Genomic DNA, 17,829 nt, shown 5'->3' on the forward strand with positions numbered 1-17,829 from the left:
GGGACCAAAATTGTAATTTTGCCTAAATATGATTGCTTATATGTCTATATATATATAGGACACGGCCTCGCCCCAGCCTCTTCTCTTCAAAAGCCAGTTTTCCCTGTCCCACCTCTCTCTCTCTCTTCTCACTCTGTCTCTTACATAGCTTGCGACTCTCTCTTTTGTGGAGGAAACAAAACCTGAAAAAGAATACAAGAACAGCAAATAGAGGATGGCCTTGAAGCTGAATGCCATCAATTTTCAATCCCCGAAATGCCCTTCGTTTGCTCTTCCACCGGTTGCCAGCGTTAGATCTCCTAAGTTCTTCATGGCTTCCACTCTTCGCTCTGGTTCTAAGTAAGCATTCTTTAGGTTCTTCTTCTTTTTTCCTCGGTGTATTTTAGTATTTTCTCTTTTTGGTTGTATGAATGTGTTTCGCCTATGAGGGTTTTGTTTCCTTTTTGTTTTTGATGTGAGGGTTGGATATTCAGCTCAAATTTATTGTCTTATGCTGTTTTCTGATCTGGGTTTTTGTTCTTTAACACTGATTTCTAGTTTCTTTCTTGATTTTTGTGGATTCCTGTTTACTGCTTGTGATCTTGGATTAACGTGGGAACTGATTTTCTTTTTGTTCTTGCTCGTGTGGGCCTTTATTAAACTTTCTAAGGGCATGCTTGAGACTATTTTTTCTGCTTATGTGTAGCATTCAGGAGTCTTTTCTTTTATTATTTTCTTCTTTAATGCGTACTATTACACTGCATGTCTGCATTATTTGTTTAATTAAATCAAGAAATACTTTGTTGTATTTGCGATAAATCATTTACTTCTTTTTCTCGTTGGTGGCTTAGTGTTTTCATAGTCCAGTTGGTTCCGAAAATGAGTTTCTGCATTGATTTTTCTAATTGTGTGATTCATTTTGATTTGCAAAACGGGTGGGGGTTGGGATGGTGTTGAATATCAGAGAATCTTTTCTGTCTCCTTCATCTATTTCTGTTCCCTCCCCCCCCCCCCCAGTTATAGCTTATAAGTAATTAGTTACCAGTAACGCAGGTCAGAGCCCCTCCATTGGTTAATAATAATGAAGAGCAGGGGCCTTTTTGCCTTTGTTATCTTTGCCTATAGAATAACTATGAATATATGTGTAATTTGTTGAGTAATCATGTCTCCTTTTTCCAGTTAAATTTAGGAAGAAAGATTGTAATATTTAAACTTTGATCATGATTTACTCCTCTTCTAAATTATCATTTCCGTGGTGTTATTTTGGTGAACTCTTTTGTAGTATTTCATCTTTATGAATTTTGAAGCGAGGGGTTTGTGTTTTCTTCATATTTCTCATGATGGTGAACAAATCTAGAAAACTTTGATTTCCTTATGCATTCATTTTGGTTTAGTATGAGCAAGTTTGGGCTCCCTAGTTTAGAATTTTTCCGAGCCTTCTTAGCCAATTATTACTTGGTCTTTCTCTCAATACACATTGAGAGTTCCCTTCCTACATGTTTTTTCGAATTTGCTTTAATTTTTTGATTTGGTCGTGATACAGTCTGCTATGCATGCATGAACATTTATGTTTAGTTGGTTAGCTGATTTGGCGGCTCTAGTAGGTTTTACCATGTGTCTGGTCCTAATGAACTTTGTTTTCCTTGTTTTTCATGGCATGCGACTTTACCATGTTCTCAGGTTCTCCGGTGTATGAGTGATGCATTGTGTTTCACTTCCACTAATGGTTTAATGATCTAATTCATTTTCAGAAATCAGAGAATGAACGCCTTTGATGAGATTACTTATTACTAAGAGATCTAAAATTGAGTCTGGACATAGATTTTATGAATCATAGGGCACTGTTAAAACACACACAGTGATTGCATGCAGACAATTCTGTTCACAATAATAAACTTGTCATATGCCCTCAAACATGCTGCCAGATCTACGAATATTATGTAGTCAATAATTAAGTGGTTAATGTGCTCTCATACTCAATAATGGTTGTGTTACTTTCATGTATGATTATGGTTGTCATAAAACTTTACAGTTATTTTTCTTTTGAACATAGAATCAATATTCCCTGGTCCATTATCTCATGGAAACAGCAAGTATTATTCTAAACAGTGAGACCAAAATCTACCATTCTGAAAGTAACCAAATGCTTACTCCCAAGAATGATTTTAGATCAATAATAAAGAATCTTAGGATCTAAACTTTTTGTTCTAATTTCTCTAGCTTTAGTCAGATCTCTTGATAGATTCTTGTGCCTAGTCGTTTAGCAACAAAAGGTAGCTGATCCCAGTGGTGAATAATGTGACTGCATACGTGTTTGAAACAGCGCCATAGACTTATAAAACTATACTGTTGCATTGCTGTCAATCATGAAGGTGCATTCTTCTATCTTTAGGAATTCTCGAATATGCTTTTGTCTGAATTGATTCCTTGGGGAGATTCATATCCAGATCTTTCTGTCCTTCTGATAACTCGATGTAAGGCAGTTATTCTCGTTGGTATACAAATGATCTCTATAAGCATGTGCAATCCTTTTGCAGGGAGGTCGAGACGGTCAAGAGGCCTTTTAATCCTCCCCGAGAGGTTCATGTTCAAGTGACACACTCTATGCCACCACAAAAGATTGAGATCTTCAAAGCTCTGGAAGACTGGGCTGACAATAATATACTTGTTCACCTTAAGCCTGTTGAGAAATGTTGGCAACCTCAGGATTTCCTGCCTGATCCATCTTCTGACGGATTCGATGATCAGGTCAAGGAATTGAGGGAGAGAGCCAAGGAGATTCCAGATGATTATTTTGTTGTTTTAGTCGGTGATATGATCACAGAAGAAGCCCTTCCAACATATCAAACAATGCTTAATACCTTAGACGGTGTGCGGGATGAAACGGGGGCCAGCCCAACTTCTTGGGCTATTTGGACAAGGGCATGGACTGCTGAAGAAAATAGGCATGGGGACCTTCTAAATAAATATCTCTATCTCTCTGGACGAGTAGATATGAGACAAATTGAGAAGACTATCCAGTATCTGATAGGATCAGGAATGGTAAGTCATCACGGATAATTCCGCTAATTATTTTCGGATTCCATCACTACTGCTTTTGTTTTTTCATGCATCTAATCCTTTGCTCAGTTTTTGGAATGCTTCTCTCATTGCTAGTGCTCGATTTCTTAGGTCAACTGAGCAAACAGAATGATCTTCTAAAGAAAGACGTTATTTTCAATAAAATTAGCTCCATCACTCGCCAGAAACCCCTCATGGCATATTTAGCATTAGCTAAATTCTGTCGGATTCTTTCTTTTTGTTATCATGAGTCTGAGAATTCAACGGACTCACAACTTGCATTTGAATTGCGAACTTTTTCAGGATCCACGGACAGAAAACAGCCCATATCTTGGATTTATCTATACATCCTTCCAAGAAAGGGCTACTTTCATCTCCCATGGCAACACTGCAAGACTTGCAAGGGAACATGGGGACTTGAAGCTGGCCCAAATCTGCGGCACAATTGCCGCAGATGAGAAGCGTCATGAAACTGCATACACCAAGATAGTGGAAAAGCTATTTGAGATTGACCCCAACGACACTGTGCTGGCTTTTGCTGACATGATGAGGAAGAAGATCTCCATGCCAGCCCACTTGATGTATGATGGCCGTGACGATAACCTCTTCGACCACTTCTCATCTGTTGCTCAGCGGCTTGGCGTCTATACGGCCAAAGACTATGCCGACATCCTAGAACACTTGGTCGCCAGATGGAAAGTGGCAAATTTAACAGGACTATCTGCTGATGGGCAGAAAGCCCAAGACTATGTCTGTGGGCTGCCCCCAAGAATCAGGAGGTTAGAGGAGAGAGCTCAAGGGCGGGCCAAGCAAGCACCAAAGATCCCATTTAGCTGGATACATGATCGAGAGGTGCAACTCTGAGTTCAGTTCGGATGAGTTTCTTGTGCTCCATCGATGTAACTATTGGTAAGAAAAGAAATTGCATTGTAGCTTGTTTGCAGCACCACCGATTTATTGTTCCTTCAGAAGGATTATGTCGGGAGTGAAAGAGACTGTAGATAGTGGTTTGTTATCTTTTCGAAGTCTTTTAGATCTTCATATAGGGGCAGCTCTAGTTGTTACGTTGTTCTAATGTGGGCTGGTATGATTTCTTGTCTAGCTATTGTGACTGAAACTGCCAAATATCGTAAGGGAATTTTGGTAATCATGGTTGTGAGATAAATAGTTATTCTGCCATGTGATTTTGCACTTGGGCAACATGCGATCATCACCTTGATTGAAATAATGAGGAACAATGGAGCTCTGATCCCAGGTGGTCAGGGAAATTTGGTTTTCTTACCCTTCATTTTTACTACAATACTTAATTCTAATAAGTTTCTATTACGTATAAGGACAAATTTCAGTTCTTTCATGTTGAGCATAATTACAAATATATTCTTGTTATTTGAGAAATTATCAATACTTCTTAATTTTAATGGTTATTTAACAACTAATTTAATTCATTAGTTTTCATTAGGTTAAAATTAATTTTTTATGGTGTTATAACAAATGCTTTTGTGGATGATGAATTATAATTCCACTTATTTTTAAAAAAAAAATTAATTTTTTTGCACCAAGTTGGTAGTTTCTTGTACCAATTTTTCATTTTTTTTTTTTCATGTGCCTTTCTAATATATTTTCACATTTTTTTAATTTATTTTTAAATAATAAGGACAAGTTGACAGTTTCAAATTTTCGTTCAAGAATTAAATAATTGAAATATTTATAAATTTTCAAACAAGAAAATATCCGACAACTAGTAATTTACGCTATATATAATCTGTTTTCTTAGATCTTGAGTTTATATCATTGCTATATCTGAATTTAATTATTAAAGCTATGTTCTGATGTTGAATTTTATCAAGAAAATCGTAAAGCAAAGGCAAAATATATTACAACATAAGGTATGAAATTAGATTATATTTGAAAAAGAAGATTATTTGTTTTAGATTTTTTTTTCTTTTTTTGTTACCGAAATCCAGGGGTCAAAGAGTATTAGAAGAAGTATTTCTTTGAAATTTAACTACTTTTATTTTTGTATTTGGGGTTTGCATGAAACCAAAATCCTAATAAACTTTTGAGACAAAAGCTCTCATAGCAGGAATATTTTCTTCTACTCCAACACAAGTCTTTCACTTATGGAGTGGGAGGGGTTGGCTATAGCTGGAGGGGTTCTTCCATTGATAGTTGGATTCCAGGCCAGACAAATCTTTCGATTAGTCCTGTTTCAGTTATTCCTTAATCCTGCAACAATCAGTGTTATCAACTTTGTACTTCAACAAGTATTTGATCCAGTTACAAAGACAACAATAAGTTTGATTCAACTTTCTTGGCCTAGGAGCCAAGACCAGTTTGTTTCCCATCCTCAGGGCACAAGTGCTTATAAATTGGTCAGGGAAGTGAAGGAGGCAGTGTTTAGCAGAGCGGTGGGTGGAATCTTGTTTGGATGACAAAACTTCCTAACAAGGTGAAAAGTTTAGTTTGGCAAAAGCGTGTAAGCAAGCACTTCCAATATGTTCTAATCTGCAATTTAGGTGAGTTTTTGTGCGGGGTGGTTGCCCGAGGTGTGGTGCAGAAAAGGAGGATGTGCAACCTACAAATGCTAAACTGTGGCAAGAAGCTTCGCTGCATACTGGCCAGATTCTACGGACAGCATGCATGTGGACGGAGGACTTTAGGGTTGCTTCTCTGATGGCCTGCCTGCTTCACTCATTGACTTAAGCACAATCCCTTCTTTCCACTCCTTAATTTCTAGCCTTACATGGTGTGCTTGGTGTTTCGTTGTGGTCAGGCTTGGAGTTTCGCATCATGTTTTCTTTTTAGTTGTTGATTTTCGAATGTATGCCTGCCGAATAATATTCATTCTCCTTCTTTTCCTGATTTTACCAACATAATTCCACTTCCAACTTTAATTATTTTACTGAATTATCATTTGACCCAGCAATGCAGGCCGAAATCAACTGAACTAATATCAAACACGCTTTCACTGAAGACATCAAAAAATGCTACGCCAAACTCATTTCAGCCATTCAGCTTGCAGAAGAAATAGCTCTTTTCGAAATCAACTTCAAACCCCTTCACCCAGCTCAATTCCAATTTCAAAATCATCATATAATTACAAACCAACTTCACTAAATAATAATAATAATAATAATGGTTATAAATCAAAATATTATGAAATAATGGATATAAAGCACAAAAAAGTAGGAAGATTGTGAAGATTTTAGCTCTCAAAGAAGCGAGAGCAACTTCAAATTATGAAAACAAAACTTCACAAAAAAAGAACAAAAACCTTAAATAAATCGGGAAGAGAAGGGTTTCAGGCGATTAAGAAGAAAACAAATTAAATTAGGCCAACAATCTTCGAATTCAATCAAAATAAACTTCTCCCATTTTTGAAAAAAATGCAAGGGGAGAATGTAGCGATTTGTTCGAGGCCGCAATCAAAACCAAGATAGATTTGAAAGGCACGGAGAATCGCGTTTGACTATCGCCAACCTTCAAGGCAAGTGTTCGTCATTGATATACAATCGACGCCCTTGCTCTGCAAATTGGCTTCTCTATTCTTTCTCTTTCTGAAGAATTTCCAACAAACCCCCTCAACCCCAAAGAGACAAAATTCATATAAACCATCGAACTAATTTCAGATTCTAAGACTCGACGGAGATGGAGAGAGAACTCACAAAATCATAAGATGGTGAAAAGATGAACACAGAAATGAGTATGAACTGTGCGGGAGGGAGAGTAGTAGGCGGGAGGGTACTTATAAGCATAGAAATTAGGGTTATCATTGAAACCCTAGTTACGAAATGACTAGATTGCCCTGGCCCTGATATAATGGCTACAAACTCGAGTTATTATCGGAGCCGCTCATAATTCGTTGTAGTTTCGGATCGACGACCCAGTTTTGTACATGGCACACGCAATTTTGTTTAAGAAATAATTAAAAATAATATTGAAATGATTAGCTATTTTTATACTGAACTTATTAGTAATATCTTTTATTAATTGCGTGATATATTACACAATGATATTTGATTAAAAATCAAATCCATTTAAATTTTATTAGTACCGATATATGACATATAATTAATTTAATTAACCACAATCAACGTTGGACTTGATAATATAGGTAAGCATCTTACATTAATTGCAATAAGGAGTTTGAGCGACACAAGTTAAAAAGCTTTCTTTTCCTAGCGAGACGTTTTAATAAGACAAAAACATGCGGCTTCTCCTTACAAATTGAAACCAAGACAATCAATATTTTACTTACGAGACTAGCTGGCTTAAGACTTCCCTCTTCTAAGGCACTTTTTCATGACAAAATTATGAAACTTATATAGAGTTAAAGTCGATAATATATCACGTAATAAAAAATTGATTAAATTGCAAGCCACATTATTTGCACTGTCTGTGGGAAAAAAATATTACCCTAGCACTAAGAATGGAGACCAAACCTCGAGCTTACAATGTCCTAGTGGTGGACGTTACCCACGAGGCACATGAGAACAGAGGGAGCAAGCCCCATGTGTCCCACCCCATGAGCAAGCTCCACCAAACCCACTTTATGACCACCAAGCCTATACGTTATACACATACAAAAGACATTTCATATTCTTGTTGTATGTATACATGCATACACTGTATGTCAAGTAAAAAAAAAGGTACAATATGTGTCTCTATGGTACACTATCTACTAATACCACAAGTACTCAAGCAATAACTCCCTCATCCTTACAACTTCATATATATATATATGCAATATAGGGCTATATATATAATATATCCTATTGGGCTTAATTCAAAAATAAATTAAACTCATAGGCTTCTGCCCCAATAGAATTAATCCAATCAATTCTTAAAAGCCCAAATAAAATTTATTTGATCTTAACAAATAAATCCTAGTCCATTGCCCAATTAATTAATCCATCAATAATTAAGTCTAACTCGATTTATTTGATCTCATTAAATTATCACATCAAAACTCTAATTAATTGATCCTATTAACTAATTTATCCGATTCAATTAAAATTGATCTTATCAAATTAATTAGATCTAATACAAATTTAATTAATCTCATTAATTAAATTTTGAAATTCCCATCATATGGGTTCTCCCATTTAAATGATCACATTATTCAATCTCAATTAATTTACTCTTTAAATTAATTCATAAATAATTCTATTACTTCTTTGAGTGGTGTTTTGTATGACTCTATAGGTTCACCTTCAACTAGATTTAGGTTTGCGTCAATACAATATCTAATTGGCAAATATATATTTAATTAATTACTTTCGATTAACACTTAATTCAAAAGCACCTGTCACCATGGGTAATATTCTAGGAACGATCCATGGCACTAAAGAATAGGTAAAAATGGCTTGAACCTTAAGGCTACTGAGTGTCATATAAGTATGGTCTTGCCATCGGCCATCTCTTGTTCTTGGTCTAGGGCATGGAATTGGTCATAGATTCTCATCCTAGACTAGATAGTTATACTTAATATTATGATATGTTTCTCCACTTGATCAACATAGAAAAACGCTTTCCTATTTGATCGCCCATTGTGGTCACAGACTCTTGGGAGCATTACACATATCAGAACGCACAGGATATTGCTATCATCTCATGATAGGCGATGGATCCTCTCTTGGAACTCACCAGTCTTCATACATCTTCTAATTGTACTATAACAAAGCTTATAACTATCACATCAGATTATAGTCATCTTTTACCAAGTCCTAGATACAATCGTCTCATATGTGAGACCGCGTAGATCCTCAAGTCTGAGGACTAAACTCCATACTATCGAAGTTGAGGAGTTCAAGTCATACCGACCAAACTTTATAGGCTTTCATATGACGACTCTCCGCAAGTCAGTTCAGTCGGTTTGATAATCTTTATCAACTGCCCACTAAAATTGCATAAACATCATACATTTGTCATCTATGAAACACGAGACCCATCATATGAAAGCAATATTTAGTGCAAGTCTCAATAGAACCCTCGATGTCCATTTTCGAGATTCTCAACTTGGAACATTTCAGATCTAACCCTCGAAGTTGGTTTCATCGTTGCCATCAAATGCAACCCAACTTCATTGGTTGATTAGTGATTTATGGGCTTTGTTGTAATGTATGAAAAATTACAGGAATAAGAACAACAAAATAAGCCAAATGAATACTTACTCGTATTCATTTAATTCAATATTACAAAATAAAAAAAATCTTAAATAAATTACAAATTAACCAATCTTATTGATTTTCTAGTCACCTATTATAACAGTTGCAGCACAAGTGGTAGCTCAATTGGCAACCAACCACCCGGTAAACTCATCCCCTCCATCTTCTCATCGAAGTCAAAAATCATACTCAACTCCTAAGAAGGGTGAGCAGAAGGGAAAAGAGATAATAATAAATGAAAAGAGATAAATATATAATAAAATGTTATTATTGTATAATATGATATTACTAAAAATGTATTACTTGTACATATACTGAAAATGTTGTCTTTTATATATATAATTATATATAATATACAATGAAATATATTATTTTATTAAAAAAATGCAAACCTAAACCCTCCATCCCCCACCCCGCCACCGCCGCCGCCACCTTCCCCCTCAAGGCCCCAACCCATCTCCGATCATCACCGCCCCTTAGCCCTTCCCTCGTCGTCGGTCCCCTTTTCCCGAGTTCCCGTCACCACCCCCCACCCCATTTCCCTTCCCCATCGCCACCCCTTTCCCCAATCCCCATCATTGCGGCCCCTCCCCATCCTCTCACCCCAGTCATCGCCACCCCCAATTCTCTCTTTTCAGTAATCGCCCTCCCCCTCCATCATCGGTTGCTGTCGCCGCCGACCCCCTGCCTCTAGTCCATCTCTCTCTATATATATATTTATATAAATATAATTAAATATATATATATATTGCATATTTATTTTGAATTAAATTTTATAAAAAATGTATATTATTTACAATTAAATCTATACCGTTGATCTGTAAATCAAATTTTAACCTTAGATTCAAATCAATTCCAACGATTGTAAATAATACAAATATCATTTTATAAAAAAAAATATTTCAAAAAATATGAAAAAGCGCGTGTAACACACATAACTGCATGAAGGATCTTTTTGCTTCATTTCTTAAAAGACATAGGGGTAAATTAATATTTTTTTTACAGGGGATAAATTATTCATTTCTAATATCACAGGAGATAAATTACATTTAACCTTAACGTTTATTATTTACAAGTTCAGTCATTTAAAATTTATAAATGGCTTGAACTTGTTGATATTATTTTCACCTTCCCAACACCAAATTAGCAAAATAATGGAAGAATGATGGTGAAAATAAGTAGAAAAGTGCTTAAAAATAAGTTTGAACCCTCGCATTTATCTCCAAAACATCAAAATATTGTTTTTTGCCCTTGCCCCCGTTGCATGACTTAACGGCCGCATGCAACGCAATTGACCGTGCCGTTTGGAATCCGACTATGGTACCCAAAATGCTAATTTCCGTTTCTGTAACATCATTTTGAGTTGTTTTTCAAATCATAGTATCAGTATTGTAGGGTATCGTAAATTGTTGTACCAAAATTGCAATTTTCTCTTAATAATTTTATCAATAAATTGTAGATGCTAATAGAAGTTGTTTATAATTTTTTATTTAAATAAGTTTAATTAAAAAAATTAAAAAATAAAATTAGACATAAAATTAGAAGGCTTGGCTACTTTAGTGCAAAGAAAGATATACATTAGTGTTTATTGAGCATAAAAGAAAAGAATCACAGTTAGATGTAATTTCCAATTATACCCTCCCCTGGAGAACAAACAGAGCGCTAACCCACAAAGCCCTAAACCCCAAGAAGAATCCCTAAACCCAAATTCACCAGAAACCGATTGAAGAAATAGGGACATACATAGCAATGGATCACATAGCAGCAGCAGAAGAGAGATTATTCAATGAAAGATTGAGGCAGAAGCTCAATGAGGTCAACGCCGCCGCCCAATCGCATCTTACCAGTGTACAAGACCACATTAATTTCACCCTCCAGGTTTTCTTTACCTCTTTTTCTTTGTTTGTGTGTGTTGGGGGGGGGGGGGTCTCGGTGTGACTGTGTAGTTATGTATGCGTAGATTTTATTATATGCTTTTCGCTTTGATGGAATTTGCAGCAAGCTTACTTCAAGTGTGCATATGAGTGCTTCGACAGGAGGAGGAAGCAGGACGAGATAAGCAACTGTGTGGAGCATTGCAGTGTGCCTGTGCTCAATGCCCAGAATCTGGTCGAGAATGAGATGGCTAAGTTTCAAGTAAATATTTATTCTATTTGTGGATTGGGTTTCTCAAGAAATGATTTTTCTAAGGGCTGTTGTTTGCGTGTGTTGAAATTGAAATAATGACTGATGTGACACGAGGTTTGTGTTGTGCTCATTCATGTTTTTTTTATGTCCGGTTTTCAGTTTTGATGTTGTATTAGTATTTTGTTATGTTTTATTGTGCAAAGAACTATATATATTATGGATCTGCAATGAATGGATTCTCTGAATGTCTACCAGAAGGTGTGTGATGGCTGAACATAAACAAGGTTACTAATGTATTTCATTTATGTACTGAAACAGAGAGTCAAGTTTTCTTATAGTTGGCGAGGTCTTCATTATCAAACTTAGCAGTAAGAACAATTTCGAGTTATTAGGTACTGCAGTGGGGTTTTGCATGTGTTGCTTGCCATATGCTACGGTCCTAGTATTAGAAGCATATATCTATGCAATCCTTGTTTTATTGTTCGTCATTTTTAGCTACTCCACACATGCCATCAAACTGTAGAGGTAATCTAAAATCTAGTAATTTTAATTGACCATAGAGATTGAGAACTATGTTTCTCTAAATGGTGGCTTATGTTGAATTTCGTTTTAGATTTCACAGTTTTAATGGTTCACTGATTACTCAGTGTTTTTCCTTTGACATCCACATGATTTCTTTAACCAGGAAAATTGCTTCGCCTTTGTATCTTTCAAGGGGACCATGGTTGGCAAAATGTGGGTTGTCTAAAAATGCCATTAACTATACTCTTTTCTTTCAGAAATTACCATATTTTTTTATTAATTAATTTGATAAATAAGTGTCCATTCATACACATTTAAAGTTAATTTATTTTATTAATTGATCAGTTATTAATTTTGTCGTTCTTATTTTTTATTTAATTAAACAAATATAATAAAAATTTGAATTATCAAATTTATCTGCCATAAGTTTATCCCACAAGTATTTGGCTCCTCAACCCAACTACATTCATCTACAATTTACTTCGTGTGTCAAACTATTTAGCCAAAGTTGGTGATTGACAATTTTTTAAATGTTTGGTGTATATAATAAATAATATGAATTTCAACTTCCTTCAATCCATAACTGAAACATATTTACTAAACTTTTTTTTGTGCTGCTAAAAGGATTTCAAAAATTGAAAATAAAAATCTTTTACTTTTTAGCTTATTCATGCAACAAAGTAAGAGTGAGTCAAGATTTAGTTTGTAAATTGATTGATTAATTATTTACCCTAAGAGATCTATAATAGAAATTTTTTTAATAATCTTTATGACAGAAACATTTTGGGTTAGGAAAGCCTTGTGCACAACTTCAATATGTCTTGAGAAAGGATTATTAGAAGCATGGGAGTTTAATTCTTTACTAAAAATGAATTTTGGTATATAGTTCTTCAGTAAATTTCTTCACTAATAATAACAACTTCCCCATCTGGGATTTGGTCCTAAGATCCAAACTGTGTAAGTCAAAGAGCAGTTAGACTTAATACATAAACTGTACCCCAGTTGTGTTTTGGATGGTCGTTGTTGGAGGGTCAAGTAGTCTCAAAAAAGTATTACTAGGGAAAAAGTAATGAGGACCTGAAATCTCAACTCACAGTAAACTGGAGAGTGACGTGTTTGGTACTATTGATTGTGTTCCAGCTGCAATGGGATTTCTAGCTTATGTAATTGAAAACAATCTATCTTCATAATAAATCTTTCACATTTGGCTTGCTTTATTGGGTTTGGCATTTTTGGAGATCTACTGTATAAGATACACGACTATTCTGTTTTGGGGGTATGGTTTGGTAATAATTTCCTAATCTTGGATCAGCCTGAAGAACTCTGAAACTTGAACTAGGAGGCCTGGAATCATTCTCATATCTTATCAGGGTTATAGGTGATTCCCTTTTATATTAGGTATAGCAACTAGGATCTCCTGAATCTTATTTTCAACAATGAGAGACCAAAAGATGTAACAAGTACTCGCAGATTGGTTTTGGCATGTATTGGGAACTAAGTAAATATCTTTCTAAAAAAGAATTATGAGTATGATTTTCAGAAAGGTACTGACTGAGATTGTCTTGGAGAATATGTTGAGTTTAATAGCTTTTTCTTTAGGGAAGACAAGTTTCTGCTGATGCATATAGTACTAGGTTGTCTTCTTCCTTTAATTGCTTCATGATTCCAACTTTCTATCAACATGCTTGAAAAGTCTGGATCATGCTCTCAAGTCATCCAAGAAGTCTTCACCGAAAATCATTCCACAGTCCATTATCCCTGTTTTGTATTAAAGTAACCAGATGTTATCCCCTCTACTCAAAGAACACCTTTTGTAACAGGATCCAGCACTGTGAGATGTTGTGAGTTTATCCCCTTTGTCCCATTAAAGAAACCTTTTGTTCCAGGATCCAGGACTACAAGGTCCTATGTTCTCTATGCACTTGTTTGATTGAAGATGTAACAGATGTTAAAGAAATTGGAGAAAGCAACAATGAGTATTTCAACATGTAACTGACAATGTCAAATCAATACCACGATCGTCACCATGTGATGGTTCATCTTGTTCTACTTCTCTTTGTTTCTAAACTGTAGTCCAAATGGATGTTAATATATGTGAATGATTATGCTGGTCAATTGGAAACTTTTCTTCCCTAGTTGATGTGTGAGGGTTTGGTTCTTTTACTTTCTGTTTCATCCTGACATGTCTTCAGCAAAGTGACTCTGTTCATGTCTTCTTGCTACATACAGGAAAAACTGAACAGGTCTCTCAGGGTTTGCCAAGACAAATATGAGGGGGCCAAGCTCCAGCCAAACAGCAAAAATGCCATGAACGATCTGGAGTCATGTGTTAACCTGTCCGTTCAAGACAGCATTGAGATGATGCCACATCTTGCTGGAAAATTGAAGGCATATCTATCAATAAAAGATTAGAAGCTAATACGTCATGCAATGCTGGAAGCCATTTTGTCCTGTTGCATCCTCTTTATACTTTTAGTAGATTGAGGCATAAAACTGATCTGCAGCGACTATTAAGCTATTATCAGATGAACATACCTTAAATTTATTGATTCGCAACTTAGAAATGATGAAGAGTTGATGTACTCAACAAGCTGTATCACAAGAATCCTGATCTTTGATGTGTGAGAGCAAAAGCTGATAAAAATATCAAGACTTTGAGCAAACAGGAGGTTGCTGATGGTACGGAGGCATGATATTTTCCAAGATTTAGTGGTATTTCAAACGCAGGTCTGCGGTGGAATATATGACATATCTCAGTAGGAGTCTTGTATTGATGTGTTGATAATCCAGATACACTTGGCATCCAAGTTCTGAAGAAACGCATGTTTCACTTGTAAACAAAGTGGGGCTTTCGGGTGCTAAATGAAACCAAATACTTGCTTGATGAGCAGGTGAAAATCCAGCTAACTGGAACTTGGTAGTTTCCTCTTCTTTCTCCTTAGGTTATTATAATAGGACTTCTTGTCTGAAAATATATATTTTGTTGAAGAACTGTTTTGGCACGGCGAAACTATCACACTTGTTAGTAATACTCCATCCTTCTCTTTCATTTTTCTGGACAACTATCTTGGTTGAAGTTTCCAGAAGTGCAAACTCATCTTTATCCTGTATTTGGGTAACTTGATATGTCACTAAGAAAATGTATTTTCATCAAACCATATAAATGTATTTTCATCAAACCATATAAATGTATTTTCATCAACCATATCCACAATGCAAATTATCTCAGTGATTTTGTCCGTCGCAGGACGATGGACTTCAACAATTTGTTTTTTTCTCCAAGAATGATGCTTAGTTATTAAAATAAAAAGTACAGCGACATGAAAGGACAAGAAGGAAAAAGATTATATAACAATGACAACTGATGTTACATGTTTTCTAGAACTTCCGGCAGATTGAAAAGAGCTGAAAATACATATGTACCAGAATTCAGTTTCTGAAGTATCTGGGAAGGATAACAATCATGTCTTTATTTGAATCACAACCAAAAACTTATAATCATGACTACATTTCTAAATCAGAAATCATACTCAAGTCGAGGATAAGGATGCGCTATCGCGTTTCTGTCGACCAATGTTTAGCTAATTACATAGTTCTATTCATGTGAAATCAACTAAGCTTTTGGAGCCAAGGTTGCTTCTTCCTCATTCCTACGTTTATGCTCTTCAAATTTGTCGATAGCTACCTGAAGTTCATCTGTACCGCCAACAGCCCTCATTGTGTAGAAATACACCCCGAAGACAAATGCTGACAGCCCCCCAGCAACAATCAGGTTCTTGGTTTTTGGTGCAAGGGCTCGGTATCCTGCAATCCCAGACATCTCCGGATAAATCGTTAACACTCTGTTACGACAAATCTGCAGGTTCAACAAGCAACAGTTAATTGTTAACCCAGTGCACCCAAAAAATTCAAGAATCAAAAAGTGCGAGAAAATATACATCCAGGTCAAAGAGAACATTTACATTAGTTAGGAACTCAATTACAACCTCCACTTACAGGTTACACTACCTGAGAAAGAACTGACATCAGAACACTAGCCAGGCAGTAATGAAAATCAGCTCCTATCTTGTTAATAAGAAATATGTTTAAGATGCTTATTCATTTTCATATATCTCCTAGTCTTTCTGGAGATGTCTTAGAAACTGCAGGGATTAGCGAAAACTCAAGAAGATGCAGTGTTACGGAGCTTAGATGGGCATGGTCAGAGTTAATTCCCAGTGTTTCCTCACAATCAAACATCAGAAAAACAACTTTCTTTTCCGATAATCTACTACAATCAACTGTGCCAGCGTATTCCCACAAAAATCTTATCCTCATTCAAATGAGGAAATTCACTTCCTAGTATTTTCCTTCACAATCAAACATCAGGAAATGAACTTTCCTACAATACTTCCAGCCACTCCAACATTTGAACACATCCTAATAAGCAATAGCTTCCAATAAGAGGCTCCCTCCTTCTTGACTTAAAATATAGGGTTAATTACATTTAGACCCTGTTTAAAAATGTGAAATTACACTTTTACACCAAAGTTTTCGAAATTACACTTACACCCGCTCTGAAAATTATCTGTTGACAATTGTCCCCCTTCTATTAGAGTTTGAATAGAAAACGTTCACGTCAACAAATTTCTTTTCATTAACTTCCAATTTCACCCCTCATTCAGCATATCCCTATTAACATTTTAATACTTGTAAGGAGATAAATGTAATATATATAAAGTCAAAAAGGTGTAATTGTAATAAAATATTGTCCCTGAATTATAGTTATACAATAAAAAGTAGTAGTTGATGAACAGAAAAACTAGTTATTGTTTCATGCGTGAGTCATTTTTTCTGAATTCCTATATATGAGGTTAGGTTAACACCATTTTTTGTTCTGTCACTGGCATTTTGAATCTAGGCATATCAACCTTAAATTTAGTAGTACTAGCAAAAATTTATGTGTTTTTGACAAAGTAGTATATGGTACTTTATATGGAATACACCAATGAAGAAAAACTCAAAAAAAGACTAAATTTTTCTTTCATCAACCACTACTTTCCATAAAAGGCTATAATCTGAAAATAATATTTTATTACAATTACACCCTTTCTAATTTTATATATATATTATGTTTACCCCACACAAGTATAAAAATATTATTAGGAGAATGTTAAATAGGAGGTAAAATTGGAAGATTATGTATCTATTATTATTATTACTACTTTTTTTTCCGACGTCTGCATTTTTCGTCCAAACACTAACAGGAGGGGAAGAGTTGTAAAACGCAGAATCTTTGGAGTGGGTTTATGCGTGATTTCGAAAGTGTTTTTGGGGGTGAATGTGTAATTTCAGTCTAAAATGTAATTATTTAATATACAAAACTCAAACTTAATACAAACAGAACAACAACCAAAAACAAAAGCGCAACAAGTAGAAAAACAAATCTGTTAGCAGATAACTACAGGAACTTGTAACTTTCAGAGCTAAAACACACAAAACCAAACATAAAATCGCGGCAACAAATTCCCATTTTCATAAAGCAAGAACCCAACTAAAACCACAATAAAATTAGCAGCAAAGAATCGCATCAGAAGAGATTCAACGGACCTGAAGTTAGGGATAACCCCAAACCGACCTTAGACACATTACAACCACGAAAACGAAAAGTACACATCAGAATGTATTTAAAGGTGAAATTATAGAAAAATTACCTCCAATAAAGAGCTTGATGCAAAATCCAGGCCTAGGGTTCTTCGAGAAAGTAGTGTAGACTGTAGAGCCTGAAGCTCAGCTAAAAATGAAGGGATTTAAGAATTGCAACTTTTCTTTCTTCAATTGCATGTGTAGTTGGGCTGGGCCGATGGCTCTATGGGTTGGGTTTTCATTTTCAATTCCAATTGCAAATTTCAATCTTGTGGAACAAATAAAAACTAAATTATAAAAAGAAATTAAAAAAAAAAACTGATTTAATATTTTAGATATTTTATTTCCA

General features: G+C 35.4%; 3 protein-coding genes and 1 non-coding gene across 5 annotated transcripts; 2 read left to right on the plus strand and 2 right to left on the minus strand.

The window, feature by feature from the left end:
• The first annotated feature begins 211 nt into the window (after positions 1 to 211).
• LOC105158801 (acyl-[acyl-carrier-protein] desaturase, chloroplastic) lies at positions 212 to 3,903 on the plus strand. The gene is given in 3 exon segments (NM_001304406.1): positions 212 to 339; positions 2,517 to 3,021; positions 3,343 to 3,903. Coding segments are annotated over 3 exon segments (1,191 nt in total). The 5' UTR covers positions 212 to 214.
• A 2,534-nt stretch (positions 3,904 to 6,437) lies between these two features.
• LOC148788832 (small nucleolar RNA snoR86) lies at positions 6,438 to 6,566 on the minus strand. Its single transcript, XR_016065011.1, has one exon. It is a non-coding gene; the product is annotated as a small nucleolar RNA snoR86 (small nucleolar RNA).
• Positions 6,567 to 10,829: 4,263 nt separating this feature from the next.
• LOC105158802 (uncharacterized) lies at positions 10,830 to 14,865 on the plus strand. The gene is made up of 3 exons (XM_011075673.3): positions 10,830 to 11,084; positions 11,205 to 11,342; positions 14,085 to 14,865. Exons 1-3 carry the CDS (start codon positions 10,956 to 10,958, stop codon positions 14,265 to 14,267), a joined length of 450 nt encoding a protein of 149 aa, XP_011073975.1. The 5' UTR covers positions 10,830 to 10,955; the 3' UTR covers positions 14,268 to 14,865.
• Positions 14,866 to 15,182: 317 nt separating this feature from the next.
• On the minus strand, positions 15,183 to 17,708 carry LOC105158803 (cytochrome oxidase assembly protein). Of its 2 annotated transcripts, none has more exons than XM_011075676.3 (2): positions 17,549 to 17,708; positions 15,183 to 15,711 (listed from the first exon to the last, which is right to left on the minus strand). In XM_011075676.3, the coding sequence occupies exon 2, from the start codon at positions 15,673 to 15,675 to the stop codon at positions 15,469 to 15,471; it is 207 nt and encodes a 68-aa protein (XP_011073978.1). In that variant the 5' UTR covers positions 15,676 to 15,711; positions 17,549 to 17,708; the 3' UTR covers positions 15,183 to 15,468. The 2 variants fall into 2 exon arrangements, with proteins under 2 accessions (XP_011073978.1, XP_011073979.1); XM_011075677.3 differs by lacking the exon at positions 17,549 to 17,708 and adding an exon at positions 17,445 to 17,542.
• Between the last annotated feature and the right edge of the window lie 121 nt (positions 17,709 to 17,829).

This window comes from Sesamum indicum, linkage group LG3 (assembly GCF_026168435.1).
Source record: "Sesamum indicum cultivar Baizhima isolate 11 linkage group LG3, ASM2616843v1, whole genome shotgun sequence".
Classification (NCBI taxonomy): domain Eukaryota; kingdom Viridiplantae; phylum Streptophyta; class Magnoliopsida; order Lamiales; family Pedaliaceae; genus Sesamum; species Sesamum indicum.